General features: G+C 34.7%; 1 protein-coding gene across 7 annotated transcripts; it reads left to right on the plus strand.

The window, feature by feature from the left end:
* Positions 1 to 1,570: 1,570 nt before the first annotated feature.
* On the plus strand, positions 1,571 to 24,716 carry LOC130955109 (inositol hexakisphosphate and diphosphoinositol-pentakisphosphate kinase VIP2-like). 7 transcript variants are annotated; one of them, XR_009076599.1, is made up of 30 exons: positions 1,571 to 1,900; positions 2,058 to 2,117; positions 2,394 to 2,440; positions 3,043 to 3,126; positions 4,318 to 4,381; positions 5,090 to 5,243; positions 7,823 to 7,893; positions 8,343 to 8,447; positions 8,616 to 8,708; positions 10,806 to 10,880; positions 11,017 to 11,102; positions 11,949 to 12,155; positions 12,233 to 12,332; positions 12,434 to 12,504; positions 13,806 to 13,887; positions 14,493 to 14,648; positions 14,832 to 14,874; positions 16,806 to 16,888; positions 17,039 to 17,101; positions 17,186 to 17,260; positions 17,553 to 17,678; positions 18,946 to 19,187; positions 19,775 to 19,819; positions 20,489 to 20,555; positions 20,875 to 20,946; positions 21,617 to 21,882; positions 21,953 to 22,089; positions 23,086 to 23,253; positions 23,611 to 23,685; positions 24,116 to 24,278. XR_009076599.1 is itself a non-coding variant. In XM_057881897.1 (30 exons), exons 1-30 carry the CDS (start codon positions 1,829 to 1,831, stop codon positions 24,374 to 24,376), a joined length of 3,171 nt encoding a protein of 1,056 aa, XP_057737880.1. In that variant the 5' UTR covers positions 1,575 to 1,828; the 3' UTR covers positions 24,377 to 24,716. The 7 variants fall into 7 exon arrangements, 6 of the variants coding, with proteins under 6 accessions (XP_057737880.1, XP_057737881.1, XP_057737882.1 ...); XM_057881897.1 differs by having other exon boundaries at positions 1,575 to 1,900; positions 21,953 to 22,010; positions 24,116 to 24,716; XM_057881898.1 differs by having other exon boundaries at positions 1,575 to 1,882; positions 21,953 to 22,010; positions 24,116 to 24,716.
* Positions 24,717 to 24,926: the final 210 nt, after the last annotated feature.

Genomic DNA, 24,926 nt, shown 5'->3' on the forward strand with positions numbered 1-24,926 from the left:
CGCACCAAAATTCTGTTCAAGTTCCGCCACTGAACAAAATATAATCCATTATATAAAATCAAATTCAAACAATTTTCTGCATAATGAACCGAATACGTACATATGGTGAAACAATTGTATAATACTAAATAAACGAAACATAATCCATTATATAAAATCAAATTCGAAAAACTTCTGTCTATAATTTAAAAATTATCAATTCAATTCAGATTCAGAACACTTGCATCCATTTAATTCAATTCAATTTAACTCAATTTAGCAATTGTATTTCATTCAATTTGATTGAAAAAATAATCCATTAGCAAAATGTTAGTTTTGTTTGGTGATGATGATAACGAAAGAGGAGAAGAAGAAGAGAAGGAGAAGGAGGAGAAGTAGAAGAAGATTCTGCATGCGCGAAGAAGAAAAAGAAGAAGAAAGAGGTATACTTGAATTTGAAAGACGACCAAGCTGATGTACGCGTATATTTAAAAGAAGGAGGAGAAGAAGAAAAAACGCAAAAAGAAGAAAAAGAAACACGGCAAAGGAGAAGAAGATAGCGTGTAATGATACTCTTTAAGGAGAGTGATTTTATTAATGTTAGACCTAATTGAATAAAATTTGGATGAAAAATACTTAGATGTGTAAGATAACCCAAAAAACATAACCATCATTTTTATTTGAAAAGAAAATTATCTTAACCCTATGAAAACCAAAGGCATTTTTATAGCTTTTTTCGCTGTGACTAAGCACATAGTAAATTACACCACTTTTTTATTTTTAATATTGGATTAATAATGGTGTTTTTTTTAAATTGTGATCTACTGTGATATTTTTTTAAAATGTGGGAGGATTTAATGTACGAAATACAAATTGAACCGTCCGAATTTTAAGAGGTAGAAATCGGACCGTCCGATTTTTAGGTACACAAATCGGACCGTCCGATTTGTGTACTTCAAATTTTTTTAATTTTTTCAACACAAATCAGTGAGTCCGATTTGTGTACTCCAAACTTTTAAAATTTTTTAAACACAAATCGGAGAGTCTGATTTATGTACCTCCCATAATTTTAAAAAACACAAAAAATTACTATATAAAGGTATAACACTCATTCTATCTCCATATCTAAATTTTTTAGCCAAATTACACACGAAAGCGGCAGATTCAGTGCAACAAATTAAACTTTCCTTTTCTTTTTATTTATTTTAAACTTGTAATAATTAAACAACAATTAACATACATAACATGACAATTTACAACACGACATTATCATATTAATTTAGTGGCTCTTATAAGAGCTATCAGCTGCATCCTAGCTTCCTATTTCAATCACTTCAAATCGTTGTTCTCATTCTCTTTTAATATGCTTTTACCTTTTTTATTTTGATATTTCTCGATTAGTTAAAAATGAATTCATTATGGATCAAAACTTTATTTTAAATATTTATTATTAATTAATATCAAAACAAAATTTAAACTTATTTAAATAGACTGTAGCTGGAAGAACCTAAATTGGTTAGCCTTGGTTTTAAAAACCCAGTAATTGATCTGCCTCTCCACTTCTTAACCGAGTCGCACTGCAGCATTCAACGGTTTCCGTCTTTTTCGCTATCACGCGCTCTCTCCCGCGCGCGTGAGCGCGTGCATTTCTCTCTCATCAAAATGAGTGCGCGCTTTCAGTTACGACTCTCTCCTTCGCGCCATTGAACTTTGCAGCAGACTCCGTAAACTACTGAAAAAAAATATAAGTCAAAAAAAGAGAAAAGAAAAATTGCGAAGAAGAGTGAAATACTGAAATCACAAAGAGCGTGAGGTCGAAGGAGCAGAAGAATTTCAGTTTCGGTGAGCTATGGCGGAGTCGGAGAAGAAGATCACAGTTGGCGTCTGCGTGATGGAAAAGAAGGTGAAATGTGGCTTCGAGGTTCCCTCTTTTTCGCCGTTACTTTTCTATTTTCGTCTTCTGGTTTTGGATTTTTTTTTCCGATGTTCTGTAACGGAGACTCGTCGGAAGAATGTGCGAGATTTTCTGCGGTGTGTCTCCGTTTTCCATTTCTCATTTTCGGATCATGCATTTGCAGGTTTTATCGGCACCTATGGGGCAGATTTTTGATAGATTACACGCATTTGGTGAATTCGAGGTTCGTGTTTTCCAGTTCTCATTTTTGGCTTGTTATTCAATTTGGAAACAGCAAAGTTTGGATTGTTTGATTTCTTTTAATGCACAAAAAATGTGTAATAGGTGATGCTTTCTAGTTTTCTTTTGAATTTCGCCTTTTCTTATGTCACCTTTTTGTTATTGTTTTCGATATTTGTTCGTATTTTATTGGCTGAAAATTTAAAAATATCAGTTGAGCACTATTCTCTTTTTTTGGAGTTTTATTCTACATTATTTTGATTTTTTCTCTGTATTTTAGGTTATACATTTCGGGGACAAGGTGATTCTTGAAGAACCAATAGAGAGGTATGGTAAATCTCAGTGTCTTAGAACGGAAATATGTTTTGCACTGTTACATTTAAAATAGTATTCGCTGTTCTTCTTTACTTCCGTAAGTTACACGTATGCAAATCGTGTACCTTCTTTTATTCCAACGCATCAAAGGAATTTAATTTTTTGTCCACTGTGTTACGTTCCCTTGCCTTGCATCCATCCATACGAAAAGTTATACATGGAGAAAATGTTCTCTTTTTTGGCCTTTTTTTTCCTTCTTTTGGGCCACGGGGAAGGGAGGGGCAAGCAACAGATTTTTTATTTATTTTTCTGCCGTATGTGAAAACTTTTGTCATATTGTTTGTCAACGTATCTGATTTCTTGTGCTCGAGAGTTGAGACGGGTGGAGAATGATGTAATAGTGTTGCTCTAGAGAGCCAACTGAAACATTTTAACTCTCATTTCGACCATAAGCTTAGGATTCCGCTGGTTATGCTGCGACAGCATGAATTGTATTTACACATGGAAACATCCAAGTTATAGCTGAACTATTTTATTGTTGTCAACCTTGTGGGTGTTTAGAATTTAGGGTCATGCCTTAAAAATACTGAAGTTTAAATATGTTCATATTTCAGCTGGCCAATATGTGATTGTTTGATTGCATTCTATTCTTCTGGATATCCCCTCGAAAAGGCTGAAGCATATGCTGCTTTAAGGAAGTAAGCTTGTTCATCTATCAACTTCACTTGATGTGTCATATTTAATTTTTATTCATCACCTCCTATATAGTGTAAGTCCATCCATCTTTTAGTTTCCGCAACTAAAAGATGTTCTGGATTAAACGCTGCTGATGTATGCAATATGACCATACTGGTACACTAGCTTCTTGACAATCACTTTTTTAATTGTATTCTGGTGTAGTTGGTTGAGGCCGAGGGCATCCACATAAGTTTAGCTTTACCTTTACTTTTGTGCTTTTTTGTTTTCGTATCTAATTTACTTTTGTGCTCTATTCATGAGTATTTGAATGAATTTATTACTGATGTGAATCTTTAACAGTTTGAACTGTTTTGCTGCATTTTTTTTTTTTACTTTTGATTTTGTTCATTTTCATTTTTCTTGTTTGAGGACAATTTTATTGATGTCTCCCCACATGAACTTTCCTTTATTTTTTCTATTATTATGTTATTCTTCCATTAAAGAAAAATTTATGGACATCACGAGAAGATACAATGAAGGATGATGGGTTGGGTTGGTTCTCAAATGAGAGTTATGTTTTAACTTGGAGATGGAATATGAAATTGAATACAATAACTACAACAAACAACATTCTTATCTCATTAGGTGGGTTTGGCTATATAGGGTGCAAAAGCTTCTATTTGGAGTAAACTCATTTATGCTTAGATCTCTTCTTATAGCTACCTTCATAGTTTTCTTAGATCTTCTTTTGCTTCTAACCACTGGATTATCACTCATCTGGTCTACTCTCCTGGCTGGATACTCTTTCTTCTCCCATTAAACCATCTAAGAGGAGATTATACCATCTTTTCACTAATAAGCATTTCTCCAACTTTTTGTGGGATGTCAAACTGAATATTAGTGAAAAATCGTGCATTTTAAATTAGAAATAAGCAGTGAATTCATGGCATATCTAATATCAATGTAAATGCTGAAATTGTGCAAAGATGACTTATAGAATTTCATGTGGTAAAATAGAAGTAGTAAGCTACTTTTTGCTGATTACATTTAATGACCTATCATGTGTGAATATTCTCAGGATGTTTTTTGTTATTTGATGTGGTAGCAATTTTGATTTTCTAGGCTAAGGATGCCAGTTTAAATCTTAACCTACTCTTGCATCGTGATATATATATATATATATCTTAACCTACTCTTGCATCGTGATCCAGACCCTTTCTAGTAAATGAACTGGAGCCCCAACACCTTCTTCATGACCGAAGGAAAGTATATGAAGTAAGTTTAATCAATTTCTTTCTTTATTTTGCTTAGTTCTATGAAAAGAAAAATATTAATTATTGCACATCTCCAAAAAATGATATAAATGAAGAATTTTGTAGTGCTCTGTAACGTGCTGTGTACCTCTAAGTCTTGTCCTTATAAAAATATAGGGAAAATGGACCATCAGTCTAGCTGCATATATATATATATATATATATATATATATATATTGGTTTTCCATAGTATCCCCCAACTTGGCAGGCTAAGGACTAATCCGTGGATCGGAGTTCCATTAAGGGTTTGCCACTAGCCAACGGGTTGCTACATACACAAGGCAGGATTCAAAGTCCTGACGCTTACTTAAGTGGACGAATGAGCTAACTGCTCGATCAATCCAGCTTCGTTAACTGCACAGATATTTTAGTTGTTTGATTATTTACATATCCACATAAGAAAATGTTATAATAGCCAACGTAGTAAACCTTGTTTTCTTAAAAAATCTGGCTTGGATTTCAAGTTAAGGCCTGACCTGTATGGCTGTATGCATTAATCCGAAAACTATGTGTTGTTTGTGTCTTGGACTGGTCTGTTTGTTATTCTGCCTACACTGCCCCTCCCCACTTCATGTAAACACAGTGAAAGTACTATCTGTGTATATTACAGCCAAACCGCTATATGTTGCTTGCTAATTAGACAGTTTTTTATATTCTATTTTGTGTCAAGCGTCTGGAAATGTTTGGAATCCCTGTTCCAAGATACGCCCTTGTAATTAGGGAAAGTCCACATGAACAGCTGGATTACTTTGTTGAGGAAGAAGATTTTGTTGAGGTTCATGGTGTGCGTTTTTGGAAGCCATTTGTGGAGAAGCCTATTGATGGTAAGGTTTTTTTTTCCCCCCTCTGTGTGTGTGTGTGTGTGTACACTATATCACTTATGACTGAATTGATTTGAATTTGAGAGTAAAATGAGGCAGATACCAAAATAGTTAACATCCGTTCATTTGAAGTACCTGTGAATGCTTAGATATTATGGTGAAAAAAACACTTTATCATGAAGTATACCCACAACTCGGTCCTCATATATAGCAATGAGCAACAGAAAAAGGAGACATTTTATTTTTAACTTCAAAAGATGCTGGCATATGCTTTTGTCATGATTAAAAGTTCAATTGCTTTATTTTAACAAGACTAAGAATCTTATGTGTTGAGGTTCTGACAAACCTGGATGTCCCAACTGTAAGTGAAGAAGACTAGGAGATTGAAAAATAGTGCAAACCACAGAAGATGTCTAAGGAAATAAAGGCCAGGCAATTTGTTTCCTGCTTCAACCATGATCCTGTATGTCCAAAGAATTAGCATTGGATGTTAATAATTGGATTTTGATTAATGTGACTATGAGATTGGATTCAAAAGGAGGAATAAATGAAAACTGATTCTGGAGTCATAGATCGTGATTGAGATACAAGGCCAGTTGCTTTCAACAATCTTAGAATTATTAGTTAATGTAATGGAATGAGGGGATCTATGAAAAGATACTGGCAACATAATTAGAGATACCATAATCAATAATCCAGAAACTATAATGATACATGTAATTGTTGAGTTGCCAAGACTATGGTACTGCTAGGAGTTTGTTTTACCTTCAATTATAGATACTTCAAATAAATTGCCACTGAAATCTTGATTTTAGTTCTTTTTTGGACTGAGAAATATTAACAGACATTGTAGGAAACCCATTAAGTGAATGGCCAGGTTCTTAACTATGCTATATTCTTTTGCAATAAGTACACTAGAGACAACCTCAACATCTGCCTCAAGCTCCATATTTTTCCCAATCTCAAAGTTTGCTACAATTTCCTAAGTACACCATATAAGTTTCGACTGGTTGAATTATATTATCGTCTATTGGGAGTGAAGGAGCTCAAAGTAATCAAGTAACTAAATTCTCTATTCAAGGAATTTCTTAGGAGCTAATGTGGACACATGGCATGAGGAACTGGTAGCACATAGTATCAACCAATTTTGCAATTATACCTGAGTGTACTAGCTTACAGAAAAATTTTCCCCTCCTCAACAATAGAGTTGGCCTTAGTAAAAAAGGTAGTCATATCATGATCAAATTGTTCTAGCATGGCGAATTTGGGGGCCGACTCTAATTAAACGATCAAAGGGGAGCCTTGGAGCAGTGGTTAAGCTGTCTTTGTGTGACCTCAAGATCACAGGTTCAAGCCTAGAAATCAGCCACTTATGCAATTATTAAGTCAAACTGCCTGCATTACACCCTTTGGGTGCGGCCCTGCTCTAGACCCTGTGATAACGCGGGATGCTTGTGTACCAGACTGTATTTTTTTACACTAAATCATTCAACCATTGATTATGCAAACTGACTTGACTCTTTTCTAGAAAGAATGGCAGGTTTAGAAGCTTTGTGATTCACCAAAGTTGTTGATTCAACATATTGTCACAGTATCACAACTGATGGTTTCTCCTACAGGGCTTTAGTCCCATTAGGAGTTCTATCCACAATTATTTAGATGATCTGAAATTCTTTGACTACTAAACCGAAGATTTTTTGAAGTTGACGAGGCAAGGTTGTCCTTTCCACTTATTTTTTAAAGTTATTGTGGGGGTTTACAGAGAATGCATATGAATCAGGAGACATATAACGTGGTTGTGGGAAAACCACAAAAATAGGGTAACGTTCAATGCATGGGATTCAAATAAGATACTCCACTATTGCGGAAAGCATTTCACACACACATACGCCTTGTTAAACTTATAGAAAGAAACTAAAACAAAAATATTGCAGAACAGGGGCTTGAAAACAATGATGAACTAGACAGTTATTCGGATAATTTTAAAAACAGTAAAGGCCTGAATGGGGCTGATCCTGGTGAAAACCCTCTTTCGAAGGGTGGTGTGAGAATGTGACACACCAACTGAGAATGTAAGTATCTCCAACTTCTAGCATGCTGGCCGTTTCTTGGTTTAGGATAGTATTTTCAAAATGTCAGTTGATACTTGATAGTGATATAAACTAAGATAATCCATGATTGATGAGATATTGGCTCTTGAGCAGTGGGTAAATGGGAGTTAGCTCCTCTACCTTAAAGGAAGTCCACTATTGGTTCTTGTTAGGTATATACATGATCCATCTCTTGTGATATGTTCCTCATTTTTCTCAAAAATATACTCCTCTCACATGATTCGTTTTACTTTTTACATGTACAGTCAATATAGAAAATATATGAAACCCATATAACTACTTAAAATAGTCACATGACATTATGTTATAATCTTGATCTTATAATTCTTATCAATGGTTATGATTTATTCTTCTCACATTACCACAATAAGCCACTGATAGTCTGATAGACACTCTTTCTCTCTACCTATATGCACTTGCTGATGTATTTTCTTCAATGTGGTAATAGCTGTTTTTTATGCCTTTGTGAAGCTGACAACCACCATATAATGATATACTATCCCAGTTCAGCAGGTGGAGGTATGAAGGAATTATTTAGGAAGGTAAGCTTTTGGCTGACACTTGATTCTCCCTAATTTGTGACGGTGTAACTTAGTAACTTTAGTCTCTAGGAAATTCCATTATGCCGGTCTCTCTGGAAATTATGTGACTGGCCTTTTTTCGTTTAGTTATGCACATAGATAACAAAAGAAAATTAGCTCAATCAATGTAATATGCATTAGCTTAGTCTATTATAAGGAGGGTAAGATAACTTGCTTGGAATTTTCATGTGGTATCCTGCTTGATTTTATTGCACTAATTCTTAAGAAAGCATGTAGTGATTTGCTATAAAAAGTCCAAAACACATTTTGGCATTATAACTGTTTGGTCTTCGAGTGAGTTGATTCTTCAACAAGTTTTTCACAGCTTCTGATTTCCCATTCTTTTTGAGTTGTTTGATTGAAATATAATGAACAACTTGGTCTCTGTTTTGGGTATTACATGATCTTAGGTTGGCAACAGGTCCAGCGAGTTCCATCCGGAGGTGAGAAGAGTGAGGCGTGAAGGCTCATATATTTATGAGGAATTCATGCCAACTGGAGGGACAGATGTTAAGGTTTGGCAGTTTTGAGATTGTGCTGCTTTTTTTTTTTTTTTTTACCTTGGAAAAACCAAGAAATACATAACTTTAAATATATTTGGATTGTTTCTAATAATTACAACTTTCTTCATATCTTCCAACATATTAAAGTGGTATATGAGAATGTTAACAAAATGATTGTAGGTTTATACAGTAGGTCCTGAATATGCTCATGCTGAGGCAAGGAAGTCCCCCGTTGTTGATGGTGTTGTTATGAGAAATCCTGACGGGAAGGAAGTGAGTAGTGTGCAAAATAGTACATTCTCTTCTTTTTCCATCTAAGGGTAGACTTTTGTCTTCTTGGCTTGTCATCATATCATTTACAGTCTAAACTCTAAAGTCAACCTTTTGGTTTAAAATTTGGCAACTTTAAAGCTTCTATATTTGTGTGTATTATAAATATGCTTACCATGAAGTGAATAAAAACCGTGCTTGATATCTCTCCCATGATTGCCAACAAAATGAATAATTTGTAGTTTATGATGTTTGCCATTTTCTTAGCAGAACTATATTATGGTTCATTTGATTTATTTTATCTAATATTATGTTGGAGATTGAGATTTGAAGAAATTTCAAATTGTTTTCTAAATTTATGATATCAATTAGAAAAGTGTAAAAATCATTTAGGAATCTTCTCTTATTTTATCATACTATTGCTTCCTTCTTCTGTTGGAGGTTGTAATTACACAATCAATGTATGAGTTTCAAATCCTGGGAGTTCTCTCCGTAATTGATTCACCACAATTTACACTCTATTCTGCATTGAATTGATGTTTGAGGTAGGGTTCAGATTCATCTAGCGCAACAAGCAGCTGCTCCTGTTACGTTAGGTTCCTAGTCCTAACTCCCTCATTTGTCCAAGTGAGCTAGAACCTTGTTTAGACTGTCCAGATCCGCTAATGTTTCAAGTGCCATTGTTTGAGTTGTCATCATTGATGCTTTTTTGCTAGAATATCTTGTCAACATGTTTAGCTCATGTGCCACTTACCAAACCTCTTTTAGCTGCTGCCTGGTTCTTTTTCAAGTGGCTAGTGATTCAAATCCTACCTTTGTAGTTTATTGCTTTTTGTTGCAAGAGTCCTTTGTCTAAGTCTGTCAATGGTCTTATAATGTGTTGAGTTTTAGGAGTATCTTTAATAAGAAGCAGCCAAGAAAACTCAGATCCATATCACCTCGATTTCTCTCATGGACAACTTATAATTTGAATCTCATTCTACTTATAATCCAAATTCTTTGATAATTGATTCAGGTGCCTCCAATCATGTAGCCAGTAATCGAATCAGATGTACCCTTTCTACAATAAAAGGAATTAGGTGTATAATTAATGGTCTTAAGAAATTAGGAATCACAGTTACTTAATATCCAGAAAATGTATAAAAGAGGGTGTTATGAGAGGAGAGAGGCATTAGTTGAGATAAAATGAAACAAATTGTGTTATTTGAACCACTTTTTTGATACACCTTTTATGTATACCTCTCATTTATATATATAAAAGTGAATATGATGAGGAGAATCAAATATAATAAATGTGCACTATTTTCTAAAAACGGAAGGTGTATATCTTAAGGTGTACCAAAACGTGGTGCAAGTGTGGTTTCCCAAATGAAACACTAGAAGAGGGAGGGATCTCTTAAATATTTTGAGCTAGTTCTTTCAATTAGTATTGAAGCTCTCAATCCAGAAGATCTGGATACATATAAGAAGCATGGAATACAAGGAGCAACAAGAAATAAGGAGGAAGAGGTATCTTGTCACAAGCTTTTGAACTGGTGGGGCCACAAATATCATAAAAATGGACAATTTGGCGTATGAGTTGCTGTGACAGGTGGAATAATTTCAAAGGAATATTGAGGGGAGCCATCTCCACACCATCATGGGTTTCAAAGTTGAGGACAAGGTTGTGTGTGTGAGCCAAGGGACTGGATTTTGAGGAAAAATAATTTAAATCAATACCCAAAGAAGTTGGATGAGAGTGAAGAGGCAGTAACCTCTGTTGAATCCTCTTATCCACATTCATTTTCCTTCATTTCTCACATTCCGAGAGTGAATATCCCCATTTTAAACTACAAAGAAAGAGGATGTAATTTTTATTTTAGACCTTCAACTTCCTCAAAAAAGCAAGCAATGATAAAACCTTGGTTTAGAGAATTTCTTATCTGTAATAGCCCTCTATTTGGTATTGGCCTTTTTCTGGTTGCCATTATGTAAATGCTAGTGTTTGTTCTTTGATAATGTGAACATGCAATGGTTGCCTTCATTACAGATATTAGGTAGGTTTGTAGACAAAATATACTACTTTGTAATGCAACGTATCTTTTTTTTCTTATTCGGCAGGTTAGGTATCCAGTGTTACTGACTCCTGCTGAGAAGGAAATGGCTCGAGAGGTTTGCATTGCATTCAGACAATCGGTATGTTTCTATAATGTAGAATTGATAAAAAAATTCAACAATGAGAGTTGAAATGGGTGTTTCTTTATGTAGCAAGATAACATGCAAGTTTCTTTTCCTCTGTGTTCCTTCCATAAATATTTCCGTTTGCGTGCAGGTTTGTGGGTTTGATCTTTTGAGAAGCAATGGACGTTCTTATGTTTGCGATGTGAATGGCTGGAGCTTTGTTAAAAACTCACACAAGTAACTTCTGTAGCTGTATATTCTGTGGTTCTTCCAATTGGCAGTATGCTTCTAGTTGATGACTGGCTTATGTCTTTCAATTGCATCTCTTAAACCTTCCATTGAGATTATTTGATTAATGGAGTTGGTAGATGGCCAATATGTTCTATATTGTGGTTAACTATTAGTTTTGATCAAAACAATAGTTGTGGGGCCAATCACAAAACATGTATAACATAACTTTTTGTCAAAGGAAGAAAGAAAAATGCAACGCAAAAGCATTCATGAAATTTAGTAGGCTTATAATTGATTTTAACTTCTATCAGTCCCTTGTTGGATGGTGTTTGGAAAGCAACACTAAGCCTATGTTGAGGCTTGTGATTTGCCTTGGCCTTAGAATGGGGCTGACTCTCATACCCATAAACATTGTGCAAAACAAAAATATGGCTGCACAGAGGGAAGAAATTGAAAGAGGTATCTATGTCAATGCAATCTTTAAATGGGTCACTGCCTCCTATACACTGTGCTTATGAATATCATAAGTAGTTACATAAGAATGTTAGATATTCTTTCTAACCTACTAATTTTCTAGTTTAGTATGCTGTAGGCAGTACATAGTGATGAAAATTACTTAAAGAATCCCATTTTCAATATGTGCTGTAACAAGCATTAGAAATTTGAAAATCTTGTACAGGTTGTCATATTGTAAAATAGAAGGGAGAAAAATCTAAAAAAAAAGGCACTGCATGCATTATGACAACTTTTCTCATTGTTTCACAATCTATATTATCTTTTCTTTATGATACATTGTTTCTCTATGTTTGTTTCTTGGCAAAAATTGTTCATTTTTCCTTGATGCTTCTCAAGGTATTATGATGATGCTGCCTGTGTACTGCGGAAGATGTTATTAGATGTAAAAGCACCTCATCTTTCTTCTGTCATTCCACCAACGTTACCATGGAAAGTAAGTGAAGTACTCCTTCCTTGTGAGTCACTAACTCGTCAGGGTAGTGGTATTAATGGCACTTTTGGACTCGCGGAAGAATTACGTTGCGTAATTGCTGTTATTCGCCAGTATGTTCTATTCTACTTTTTCTTTGATTCCTTAAACATGATATCTTCTACATATAAATATTCTTAACCTTTGGCAGTGGTGATAGAACTCCTAAACAGAAGGTGAAGTTAAAGGTTACTGAAGAAAGCCTGTTGAACATAATGATAAAATACAATGGAGGCCGACCTAGATCTGAGGTAATGCTATTTTGTAGTACTTTAGTGACATTCTTTTGGTTTTATTTGAGCGCATGAACTCATGACCTGCCATACATGATCAAATAATCTTATGTTAACAGGCAAAGCTTAAAAGTGCTATTCAGCTGCAAGAGCTGTTAGATGCCACACGAATGCTGGTCCCTCGCACTAGGTATTTAACCTACAAAGACTTCAATGTTGATCTTGTTGGCTTCTCTACAGTTTCATGCTCATGATCCATCTATATTCTCAAAACTTCTTTCTATGTTTATCAATCCTTACTTTGCTTTGAACAATAACAATTGTGTCTCCAGCTTCTCTTTTTCCCTTTTCACATGAAGCTAATATAGACACTTGTAAGCTCTGGTGGGAAGAGAAAAGGAAAATTAAGGGTGTGTTTGGTTTGTGTCCTAGGACACTGGGGACAGAGACACAGAGGGACAAAACTTGTTTGCTTTTGGGACAGACACAGAAGGACAAACATTTGTGTCCCAGGATAGAAGGAACACAAATTTTGTGTTCCTGGGGTGGGGCAGGAGCAGGAGAGACAGGGGAAAAGGCACTAAATAAAATGTGTTGGACCAACATGTCCTCACTCTTTCTTCATAATTCTGAAATTTATCCTTTCTCTATGTCATTTTCTCTTCACTACATCCTTCCCTTGCCTCTACTCTGTCACTTTACCTTTTCCTCTACCTTCTGTCACTTTACCCTTCCTCCACCTCTCGACTTCCTCCTACTCCTACTCCTCTTCCTCCACCTCTCCTTCTCTCTCTCTCTCTCTCTCTCTCTCTCTCTCTCTCTCTCTCTCTCTCTCTCTCTCTCTCTCTCCTCTGCCTCTCCCTTTTTCTCTCTTACATTTTTGAATGGAGCATTGGAAATGGAAGTGATGAGATTAAAAAGGTAGGATTTAAGAGTGAAGGGTTTGAAGGTAGTGGGAATGGAATGGAGGAGTGGTTTGGGTTCTGTCTACTATAACCAAATGCAATACAGAGATACAACTGTATTGTCTTTGTGTCTCTGTCCCCATTGTCCTAGGACACGTACCGTACAATCCCTAAGACAGTTAGTATATGGACCCTCTTTTTTTTTTGTAGTTAGTGTATGGACCCTCTTTTTTTTTGTAGTTAGTATATGGACCCTCTTTTATTTTTGTCTATAATGTTATGATATCTGTTGTTATTGGACTTTATTATATTAGTTTAGATAGTTTACCTAAAATTATGTGATTCATTTTGTACAATGTGTAGCATATGTAATAATGTTGAAAATGATTTTCTCTAAATCAATTGATTCAAAATCTTTCGAGTTGGCATAACAATCGAAAAGGAGGAAAAGTAAAATGAATTTCGGTTAAAAAAAACTCATGAAGGAATCCGATCCCTGTTGTTTGTGGGTAAAATGCTTTAAATATATCTAGACGACGAGCTTTAGTCACCAAATGGAGGTATAATGTTGTTTTATGATATTTAGACCAGATCGAGAAAGTGACAGTGATGCTGAAGAGGTTGAGCATGCTGAAAAACTTCGCCAAGTTAAAGCAGTCCTTGAGGAGGTTACTAATTTTCTTGACAGCGTTTCTCCTATTATACTAATGAGTATGCTTTGTGTTATGAATGAACTAGTTATTGAAAAGTGAGCTTTGAATCTGTGAAACATAAATTATGTTTACCAACTTCTCTCCATTAACTTCTGTGTCACACTTTTACTTCAATTGTAGATGCTAAATGAAATTTCAGGCCCATTTGGTGTGGAATACACAAACTTCAGAGGGAGGAATCTTTTTTGTAATATTGATTAATGTGAATGGAATGAAACTTCATTGCTAGACACCCAAAAGAAAAAAAAAAAAGATGGCTGAAGCCGAAACTCCAATTGGCTAAAGATTAGGCAAAAATAAGGCAGACTAAAGATCCATCTTCCAACAGTTAATGCAACAGTTAATGAAGCTAACTGTTGTGTATAACACAAGATATTGTCAATTAGCTATGACATGCCAAAGCATTTTGCATATAGGAAAAAAGGGAAAAAGAAAAAAAGACAACTATAAAACCCCCAAGTTAAAGGGCAGCAATGCTTTTCTCAATTAAATATTATTTCATTTCACGCACTTTTGGGTTTTTAAAATTTTATTCCTTTTCCCTTTCTTAACATTATCAGGGAGGACATTTCTCTGGCATATATAGGAAGGTTCAACTAAAGCCACTAAAATGGGTCAAAGTGACAAACAGCAATGGTGAAGTTGAAGAACGACCCACGGAAGCTCTTATGGTTCTAAAATATGGTGGTGTTCTTACACATGCTGGCAGAAAGCAGGTTCTGCTTTATAGACATACAAAATAAAGAAATGCTTTTACTTAGTCTTAGAATTTGAATAACTACTTTTGTTGTGAAAAATAAGTTTTCAGTTTTCTTTTTTTTGGTGACTAATAAGTAATAAGTTTTCAGTTATAATCTTAGTTTCCCAGTTCTGTAATTTATTTAATTACTTTGTTACAGGCTGAAGAACTTGGAAGATATTTCCGAAACAAAATGTATCCAGGTAAAATTCAAATATCTTTTTCTTAACTAAATATTACAAAATTCAGCTCAACATTTCGAATATGGGCCCTGGCATATTTCCGTAAAATGAAATGTTGGATTTTTGATAAATATAGGATGGGAAAAATCGACTTTGAGAGGCAAGAAATCAATAATAGCAATTTCTCAGAAACATGTAAAGAAATATATGTGCATCAATGTTTGCATGTCAGTTATTAGTGATTTTCCTAAATCAGATATCACAAATAGTGGTTTTCCAGGAAACAATATCACGAATCACGATTTGCAGGTACACCCAATATTTTTGCAAATCACTTCATCGTCCCATTTGAGAATATAACCCCCTTCTATGGTCCATATAGAAAATAACTAGTGACAACAATTCAGTCCTCCAGCTTTATATTCTGCTAGTCAGCAATGTCTTTCTCCTGTTATAGCGAACTCTTGGTCATAAGCAACTGCACAGATTAGCTTTGCTAATTTTGTGAATTGGTTTTTCTAAGATAACTTGTCTTTATTCTCTACATGTTAGTATTATTTTATTCTTTATAAACAAGCATCTTTCAAAACCCCTGCTTTATAATTCTGTTTGTCATACATTTAAGATGTAAGCGTAATAAAATTTCTTTTTCCATCGGAAAACATGTAAGCATAATAAACACATTCCTTTAACAGCGCTGAATTTTTCTTAAAGCACTTTAGAACTTCTATTGTGGCTAACTGATTGTACTTGTTAACTTAGAACCATTTTTAAGCCTCTAACTCAGTTGAAAATATTAGAACAAAAGCATAATAAAACATTCCTCTAACAGCGCTGACTTTTTCTTAGAGCATTTTAGAATTCTATTTTGACTAACCAATTGTACTTGGGAACTAAGAAGCATTTTTTAAGCCTCTAACTCAGTTTAAAAAATTAGAAAAAGAATACTAAAACATTCCTTTAACAGCACTAATTTTTTTTAGAGCACTTTAGAACTTCTTTTCTGACAAATCGATTGTACTTGTTAGTGTTACTTGGAACCATTTTTAGGCCTCTACTCACTTAAAATAAAAAATAAAAAAAGACAGTTCATGTCATGGTATCATAGTCTTTATGACTGAGTGGTGTAATATTCAACTCTAGTTGTTCCCATTATCCAAGAGAGAGTATTGTATTGTCCACACATCAAGCCCATGAAATTGTGTCATCCTTATAGCATCATAGATCTAACTAATCTCGAAAGTCGGTTGAACAGGATAGAATTGATCAGGTGTTTATAAATACTACCTTGGCTTTATCGTTAAGCAATGTGGGAATTAAAATTATCTCCCTTATGCCCAATACTAGATGTTTAAAGCATCAAGTTTGCAAGACTTGACATTTGCAATCTTATGCTAGTATCAATCAATCCCTCCATATGTGTGTACATATGATGATGGTGGCGGCTGCCATGTTGATGGCGGCTATGATGGCAATGATGGTGAAAGAGAGAACATACTCATTTAAACATATCCATAACTTTTCCATAAGTAAAATACAAAGCTTCACGAATTTATATAATTAAATCCGATCCCAAATGGTCAGGAGTATGCTGATGGTCTTGGAAATGATCATATTTAGTCCATTAGCATTATTTGATCTTTATAGCTGATTCTACCTAGTCAAAAGTTGCTTGATTATGGTATGGTACATGTGAATTCTGCAAAGGGTCCTCATCATTCAGTTTTCCAAATTTCGCAATAGGTTGTGTGGTATGTGCACACTTGCTTAAGACCAATACCAACATAATATGTTTGTAATGAAAAATTCTGGTATTTGTGCTCATCTTATTTTAGTCAATGTAATATTAATTTCATACATGGTCTTGCATTTTTATATCATTCATTGTTGACTTTACAGTGGTTTCTACTATGTATAATGAAGGAAAATCATTTTTTGGTTTCAAATTGCAGGTGAAGGTACGGGATTGCTTCGCCTTCATAGTACATACCGTCATGATCTTAAGATTTACAGCTCTGATGAGGGTCGTGTCCAGGTATGCCATATGTTGCACTCACCACGCCACCCAACCATATCTTGCATCTTTTAGCTATTTCTTTGTATTTGATGTCTAGACTTACTTTCTAATTTTCCTGATGGGTCCTTTGCCATCATGAGTCATTTTTTACATGGCTTCTTTAAACAGATGTCTGCTGCTGCATTTGCCAAAGGTCTTCTTGACCTAGAAGGGCAACTAACACCAATCCTGGTTTGTGTTTTTCCCCCTTGAGGAAAATGTGCTGTGTGGTTTTTGTGTTGCTATTTTTCCCTGAAATGGTAATTTTTATTACAGGTTTCACTCGTTAGCAAGGACTCCTCCATGTTGGATGGGCTTGAAAATGCCAGTATTGAAATGGAAGCAGCCAAGGTTTGTAATCTCTATGCTGAGTTATATGTTCCACTTTCTACATCTAGACATTTGTGGCTGCCAATCTCACACAACTAAGAAAATTTCTAACACAGAATTTTTCATTTAATACTGTTGACCAACATTGGATCTTTGTCTCATGTAAGTTTACTTGTAAAGTAACTAATAAACAAGGGACCATTCTGCAGGTTTCAAATAGAAATTTCTAAACTACTAATATTTGGTTTCTAAAGTGTTTTGTTTCACAGGGTGACATTTTTTTTTATTTATTGGCTTAAATAAACTTTTGTAGGCTCGGTTGTATGATCTTATTACCTCTGGTACGAATACAGCTGATAGTGATGAATCAGCTGAATTTCCTTGGACAGTTGATGGTGCTGGATTGCCACCCAATGCATCAGAATTACTTCCGAAGTTGGTAAGGTTTTATAAATATAATAGTGCCATGGTGCATAAACTCTTCTCTTGTTATTTGGATGGGAGGCTGAAATGCACCTTCTGAATTAAGGATATCTGATTCTTATAACATGCTTTCTTTATTTCATTTCATCATTGTAATGCTTACCCCTTATAAAGCTTGTTTCACTGAGCTTTGGGGCCCAGCCCTTGTTCGATGATGGATATAGATACTTCATAGAAAGCAAACCACAGTTGCAAGGTCCAATACTGAGGCAGAATATTGCAGCATGGTAGACCTTACAGCTGAACTTATTAGGGCTTATCTAGAGTAGTGGTTTACTCTGACAACCCAGTCCTTCACAATAGAACCAAGCACATGGAATTGAGTCTATTCTTTGTGAGAGAAAGGATAATGGAAGGGAAGCTTTTAGTGCTCACATTCCCACTGACCAGCAACCTGCAGACCTATTGAGCAAAGCAGTTCCAAAAGCGAAATTATGACTTGAGAGATTTGCAGGACCTTAGGGGCGATAATAGAGTGAGCTAGGAAACTCTGTAACTAGATTAGGAGAGTTATGACTTGAGAAACTAACTCTGCCAGCTTGATTAGGATAACCAACTCATATGCCAAATACCTAATCTACTATTCTACCCTTGATGCAACTTTCCCCACAAGCCTCCTCTGAAAAATTGTTATAAGTAGGATGAGAGCTAACAGAAATTCAGTTACTCAATATATCCTGTTACAGTGTTTGGTAGTTTTTTGGTAATTAACATTGTTAGAATATCTGTGGATGTGTTAGGATATTGTAGGAATAGTTACAATCTCTGAATCTCATAGGATCCATTAGGATAAAGTAGTTAATTGTTCATATCATGTAATATGTACAGATTTTCTTTTCATTGTATATAAACCGGTCTCCGCTGTTTAGCAAAACCCATGGAATTCTTATGTCTGTCTCCTTCTCTGACCTTCAACATGGTCTCCTCTTGAGATAAATGATTGTTCAGTCCGTGCAGCAAGAGTACCCACTATCCTCTTGAGAAATATTTATTTATTTATTTATTTTCGTTCAAACTTATTCAGTTCCTTCCTCTAATTGAGAAAAAATAAGTTGGGTACTTTTATAATCTATTTATCCAGGATCTTGTTCTCAGAAGAAGTTAATGCTTGAATTTCTTCCTTGTAAAAATATTCTTGTGGAAATGCAATTAAAAACTACTCTAGAAAAATAGCTAAGTGGTAATGATTATTAATGTTTTGCCCTTGCATATATAACAAACAGGTGAAGTTGACTAGGAAGGTTACTGAACAAGTAAGACTACTTGCAAAAGATGAAGATAAGAAACTTGCAGAAAGAAGATTATATGATGTAAACACTCCTTATGACCAAGCAACGGCTCTTGGCAAGACAAATATGGATGTTGATCGTATAGCTGCTGGATTACCTTGTGGAAGTGAGGGGTTTCTACTGATGTATGCTCGGTGGAACAAGCTTGAAAGGGAGTTGTATAATGAACGCAAGGAGTAAGCATTTTCCTTATCGATTTAATCTTGTCTCTCAGATGTATATGTCTTTGATTTCTGATATTAGCAATTCACTGTTAAACATGGATTGCCATTCAAATGTTGTTTACATACATACCAAAAGATGTCACATTTGAGTTTATATATATCTTCTGTTTTCTATAGATGAAACTACTCTTAATTGCATCCACTATTAAATTATCTCATCAATTTTTTTCTCCTTTCATCTATAATAGTCTAGTATGCTTTTTTCGTTTCTTGTAGCAATGTTGTACAACTGAAAAAAAAAGGGGAAAAAAAGAAAGAAAAAAAGAGATATTATGTGGAACTTGTAACTGTCCGTTCATTAATTAAAATGCTCTGAAATATTTCTGGTTTACTTTCATTAATACTGTAGATATAAATTATTAGATGCCTTTATTTAATAGTTTAAATTTCCGGGTAAGATGCTTCACAGCAATGGCATTTGACCTTGCATGTTAGTACATGGTTAGGTGGGATTGGATAAACCACACTTTTAAATGTACTCTTGCAAGAAGGAGTATGCTAGTTATAAACTCCACTTATTATTGTTTATACTTGCACAGGCGCTTTGATATTACTCAGATTCCAGATGTTTATGATTCATGCAAGTGAGTACCCTCGTATTTTATGTTTTTATGCTAATTTATCTATTTCCGTATTTCCTTTTATCCAGACAAAAAAAAAGGCTCATGTCCAACTCTACAATTATTTTGCAACATTGCAATTGTGGATGTAGATCATGAGTGCTTGCCAAAATTCTTATCAATATAAATAGTAGGGTTATTGTCATGGCTTTCATTTCCTTGGTGCTTGTTTATAGATTTCTTCATATGAATGGAACTTAAGGTATAATCTGTTCCTTATGTCTATAATAGTATCAAACCATCTTTTCTTTCATTTTCACCCTCCATGTTCTTGGATGATATCATTTGTACTAGAGAACTAATTTGGGATATGTATATATGACAAAAGTGATGTAAAAATAGCTAACACAAATCAAGGCATATGATTTTCACGTTTAATGATAGCAATTCTTAGTAAATCAATGCCTCTGTGCTCTATCAAAAGTCATCGACAACATCCAAATAAAATTGAATGAATTTCTTGTATTGTCTTGAACCGATGTTAGAATGTAAACCAACCCAGTAAAAATAAGTAGTGACTAGTGACAGAATGCAGCATTATGAGCATCAACAATAGATTGAAGGCTCCATTTAAGTATGTAGTTATCATTACACTTTTCTGGTAGTAAGTTAATGTTGGCTTATGTGTTACAGATATGATCTGTTGCACAATGCCCATCTTAATCTAGAAGGACTGGATGAGCTTTTCAAAGTTGCTCAGGTACATAGATGTATTTTATGCAAATTGATAGATTTGGCTCCTCCAAAGTGTATGGTGCATTTTAAAGAATAGTGTAGGATTTTATATGATGTAAGCACATGATTGACATGCTATATATGTGTAATGATCCATCCTTTGTCCTTAAATTCAAATTTCTTGTTTATTAACATGGTTTACAATAGGATGCAATAAGGTGGTGTAATCTATCTAGCAGGTCATATATAGTAGGAAAAGGCAATGAGAATTGCTTGTGTATCAATTTCAGCTGATGAGTTCAACTCTCTTTGCTTTGCTAATTCCTCTACTGATCTATTTGCAGGCACTTGCTGATGGTGTAATTCCAAATGAATATGGAATTAATCCAGAGCAAAAGCTGAAAATTGGTTCAAAGGTAAACTTTTGTATAAGGAATCTCCCAGGTTATATATTTCACATAAGTTTTTAAGTGGTTATTTTAATTTTTCTTGCTACATTGGCTAGGGAAATTTAGGTTTAAGGAATGTCTAATGTTATTCATCTTGTTTCTCTGTTTATTCTGAAAATTATAGCAAAGTACGAGAGGCATTTTTATTTTTTATTTTTATATTTTTTGAAGAAGCCAAGTAGAAGAGTTGTATAAGTCCAACCCACAAACATCAATCTATGTCCTCTACATTTATCTTCAAAATGAACTATAGAGGATAATTCTGCTCCTTTTTTTTACAAGTATACTCTATTTTGTTACAATTAGTGATAATCTTTACATCAACCTCTTAATGATAATCCTGCTCATTCTGTTACAAGTATAGTCCATACATGACTAGTAACGGATGCCCTTCTTTGGATCTTCTGATGCACAGGAAAAAAATATCAGCATTAATATGCTTTGTTCTTTAGTGAAGGACAGGATATTAATATGTAATGCAATATAAATCGTTGTCTTATCTTCACATCACAACTTCATAGGCAGCTTCTAAAGCCAATGACTTGTGAATTTTACTTTGGAAGTTGTTAAAGACTTCTTATGAGTTTTACTTTGGTTTGATGTAGTTGATATATTTATGCCTACTGTTTCCATCCAGGTAGCTCGTCGGTTATTGGGAAAACTTTTAATTGATCTGAGGAACACTCGAGAGGAAGCCATTAGTGTTGCTGAGCTAAAGAAAAACCAAGATGATCACACATTAAGCATGAAAACTGAAAAGGAAGATGCAGAGGCCAAGTCAAAACTTCATCACAGGAACGATGAAGCGCGAAGATCCACCACTTCCAACACTTTGTCCATGAATGAAACACCCATAGATCAAGATGATGATGATGAACAAACCAAATATCGTTTGGATCCAAAGTTAATATCTGGTCCTCCTATGATTTTGTGCATTTTCATGCTGTATTCTAATCGTTTTATTTTCTGCCAGGTATGCAAATGTGAGGACACCTGAGCGTCACGTGCGGACACGCCTATACTTTACATCAGTGAGTTGTCTATCATCTCATAAAACTCTCAGAAGATCAATTTTCTCCCTTCCCTCTACTTTGAGGGGTTTCAAGAAGGGTAATATAACAACTTAACTAGTTATCTAAATTCAATATGTATATATTCAAAAGCCACTCTTTGAAATTTTACCAAGAACTCCTTTGAAATTCCAAATTACTTTCATCATATTGGCCCAGGATAGTTTGTTAAAAGTAAAGCCATTTTTCATGTTATCAACAAAAATCAGTCATTATTTTATACCAAATCTCATCATGTTTGTAAACAATATGCTTAATTATATTGCATTTAGAACTTCTTCAATTCTACTTATAAAAATATATCGAGATGAATACGCTGATCAATTATATCGAATAAGATTTATAAGTGTGACCTTTTGTCTAGAAAAAATTGGCCCTTACCAATAGCTTGCTGTATATGTATAATCGTTCCTCAATGCCCAAATCTCCATAATAAATTAAAATGTAAGTATAGGATAAAATGGGCTTTTTGCATAGGACAGGCTTAAAGTTCAAAGGACTGTGCAAGGATGCATGCCTGATATATAACAAAATAATTCTAGGGTCACCTTCTAAGCTCAAAGGCTTAAAGCTTAAGATTTTGGCGAATTCATCTTTGGCTTGTGCAATTGTATATTTTCACTTGTATATCTAGCAATTCTTCTTCCTTTATTATATGGTCGCAATATACATCAATTTACCATAGATAGTTCACTGTTATAAAATTTTGTTGTTTCCATTATTCTTAATCTTGTTTCATATGAAGCCCTTGTTTTATACATCCATTGTAATGAAGGTATTTGGTTCATAGTATGTTGTATATATGTATTGATGTACCGAATGTTGTTCACTACTTTTACAGAACAAATATAACACAGCTTCTATATAGAAATTGGTTTTAATTGTCATATTGTATTGAAATTTCAAGCAGAAGTAGACCTACAAAATACTAACTAATATGCATCCAAACGGACTAATAAGAAATGATGTGCCCATTTGCACAAAAATTGCTCCCAAATAATTTCCGTACTCTTTCTTGTGCCTTTATTGTTGACAGGAATCACATATCCATTCACTTATGAATGTACTTCGGTTTTGTAATTTGGATGAATCTCTTCAAGGAGAAGAGTCTCTTGTCTGCCATAATGCTCTAGTGCGGCTAAGTGAAACAAGGGAGCTTGATTATATGAGTCAGATTGTTCTGAGAATGTTTGAAAACACAGAGGTAGATCATCTTGGCCGTTTGTGTTTAGCATTTCTAATCTGTTTCTGTTTTACTTGCTGGGCATTAGATTAAGTGTTCCACTAAACTATGTACATGATGGTTCACTCTGGAACCCAGCTGACTGCAAATGAGTTATCTAGAATAATTATATGAAATCGCCCAATGCACATGAGATGTTAAAGGCAACAAATATATTGCCAAACATGACTTTACTAGTTATCCAATTAAAAGATACAATAATTTCAGCATGAGCAGTAATAATAATTTGACAATTACAACTGGATCACTGGAGTTAATGCGATGCATAATTTACATATTTATTTATGTATTTACTGAACCTTGACTTTTAAACCACAGGTGGCATTAGAAGATCCAAAAAGGTACCGCATAGAGCTGACCTTCAGCCGTGGTGCTGATTTATCCCCCTTGGAGGTAGTCATATCAAATTAAGTATATTTCGCACTAGAGCTGCTCACTTGCTATTGCTCTTTACTATGTTTGGACAAGTAGTACTGGAATCTGGTTCAATCAATGTCCATTAAGCTCAAGATCCTTATGGATATCTTTTTCCTAGAGCTTCCTATCAAATTAGTAGTCTTTTTTGGTTTGGTTCTTTCTTGTCTAGTCACCAAAAAGAAGTGAGTAGTGTTATTCAAAAGGCCTTAATAACATCCTAGTATTCCAAAAGCTTCTTTAATATTTTATCCCGCTCCTTGCAATTTCCTTATTCTATTTGTTGGTACTTGATATGATAGCAAGTCTCCGATCAATAACTTGTTATACATGAGGAAGATCATTGAATACTACAATGTGAACTGATTTATCCAGTGACTAACGTGTGTTGTGTTAAAATACTTGGCAGAATAATGATTGTGAGGCTACTTCGTTGCGTCAGGAGCACACACTGCCTATAATGGGTCCGGAGAGGCTCCAGGGAACAGGTTCGTATCTCACATTAGAAACAATGGAGAAGATGATTCGCCCGTTTGCAATGCCTGAAGAAGACTTTCCTCCACCAGCAACACCAGCAGGATTCTCTGGCTATTTCTCGAAAAGTATGCTTGAGCGAATCGTAAATCTTTGGCCTTTCCATAGACAATCAAGTACTGTTGGGAAATGGTAATACTAATACCAACCAAAGCAAGCGCTGAGCTCCTTTGGACAAATTTTGACACAACAAACATCATCCCACAATTAACAGAAGTAAAATCATTAGTGGTAAAGTTCACTTTCTTTCCAGCGTCTTCAATTCTTGTACTCATGATAAATAGAATTAGTGATGTTCTCTCCTTGGCCGGGAAAAAAAAAGGAAGACAGACAGCGATGTTCGGAAAGAGATCATGTTACTACTAGTAGTTTTTGTTTTCCTTATTGTTTATACACGTCAAAAGAAAATGGTGATTCGTCTCAAATCTTTTTGTGACCTTTCATATCATAACCGAAACCAATGCGCACTACTAATTATCAACGCTTATCTAAAAAAGACGTCTCATGGCTTTTCACATTTAAGTTTGGTGAATTTTATGGTACTCATAATTTGATATTTAATTATTTTTAATTTTTTTAATAAATTAAATAAATATTTTTAGACACCATAATAATCGCTTTTAAGGGTTAACATGTACCTAAACAAAAAGACGTCAACTTCAATGCGAACACTCCTAGAAAATGCT

The sequence above is a fragment of the Arachis stenosperma genome, chromosome 10 (genome assembly GCF_014773155.1).
Source record: "Arachis stenosperma cultivar V10309 chromosome 10, arast.V10309.gnm1.PFL2, whole genome shotgun sequence".
Classification (NCBI taxonomy): Eukaryota; Viridiplantae; Streptophyta; class Magnoliopsida; order Fabales; family Fabaceae; genus Arachis; species Arachis stenosperma.

Excerpts from the sequence above, each read along its gene's own strand:
- LOC130955109 (XM_057881897.1), top strand. The coding sequence starts at position 1,829 with ATGGCGGAGTCGGAGAAGAAGATCACAGTTGGCGTCTGCGTGATGGAA. Across the intron at positions 10,881-11,016 it reads GCATTGCATTCAGACAATCG|GTTTGTGGGTTTGATCTTTT; the intron begins GTATGTTTCTAT and ends GTTTGCGTGCAG. Across the intron at positions 22,011-23,085 it reads CACGCCTATACTTTACATCA|GAATCACATATCCATTCACT; the intron begins GTGAGTTGTCTA and ends TATTGTTGACAG.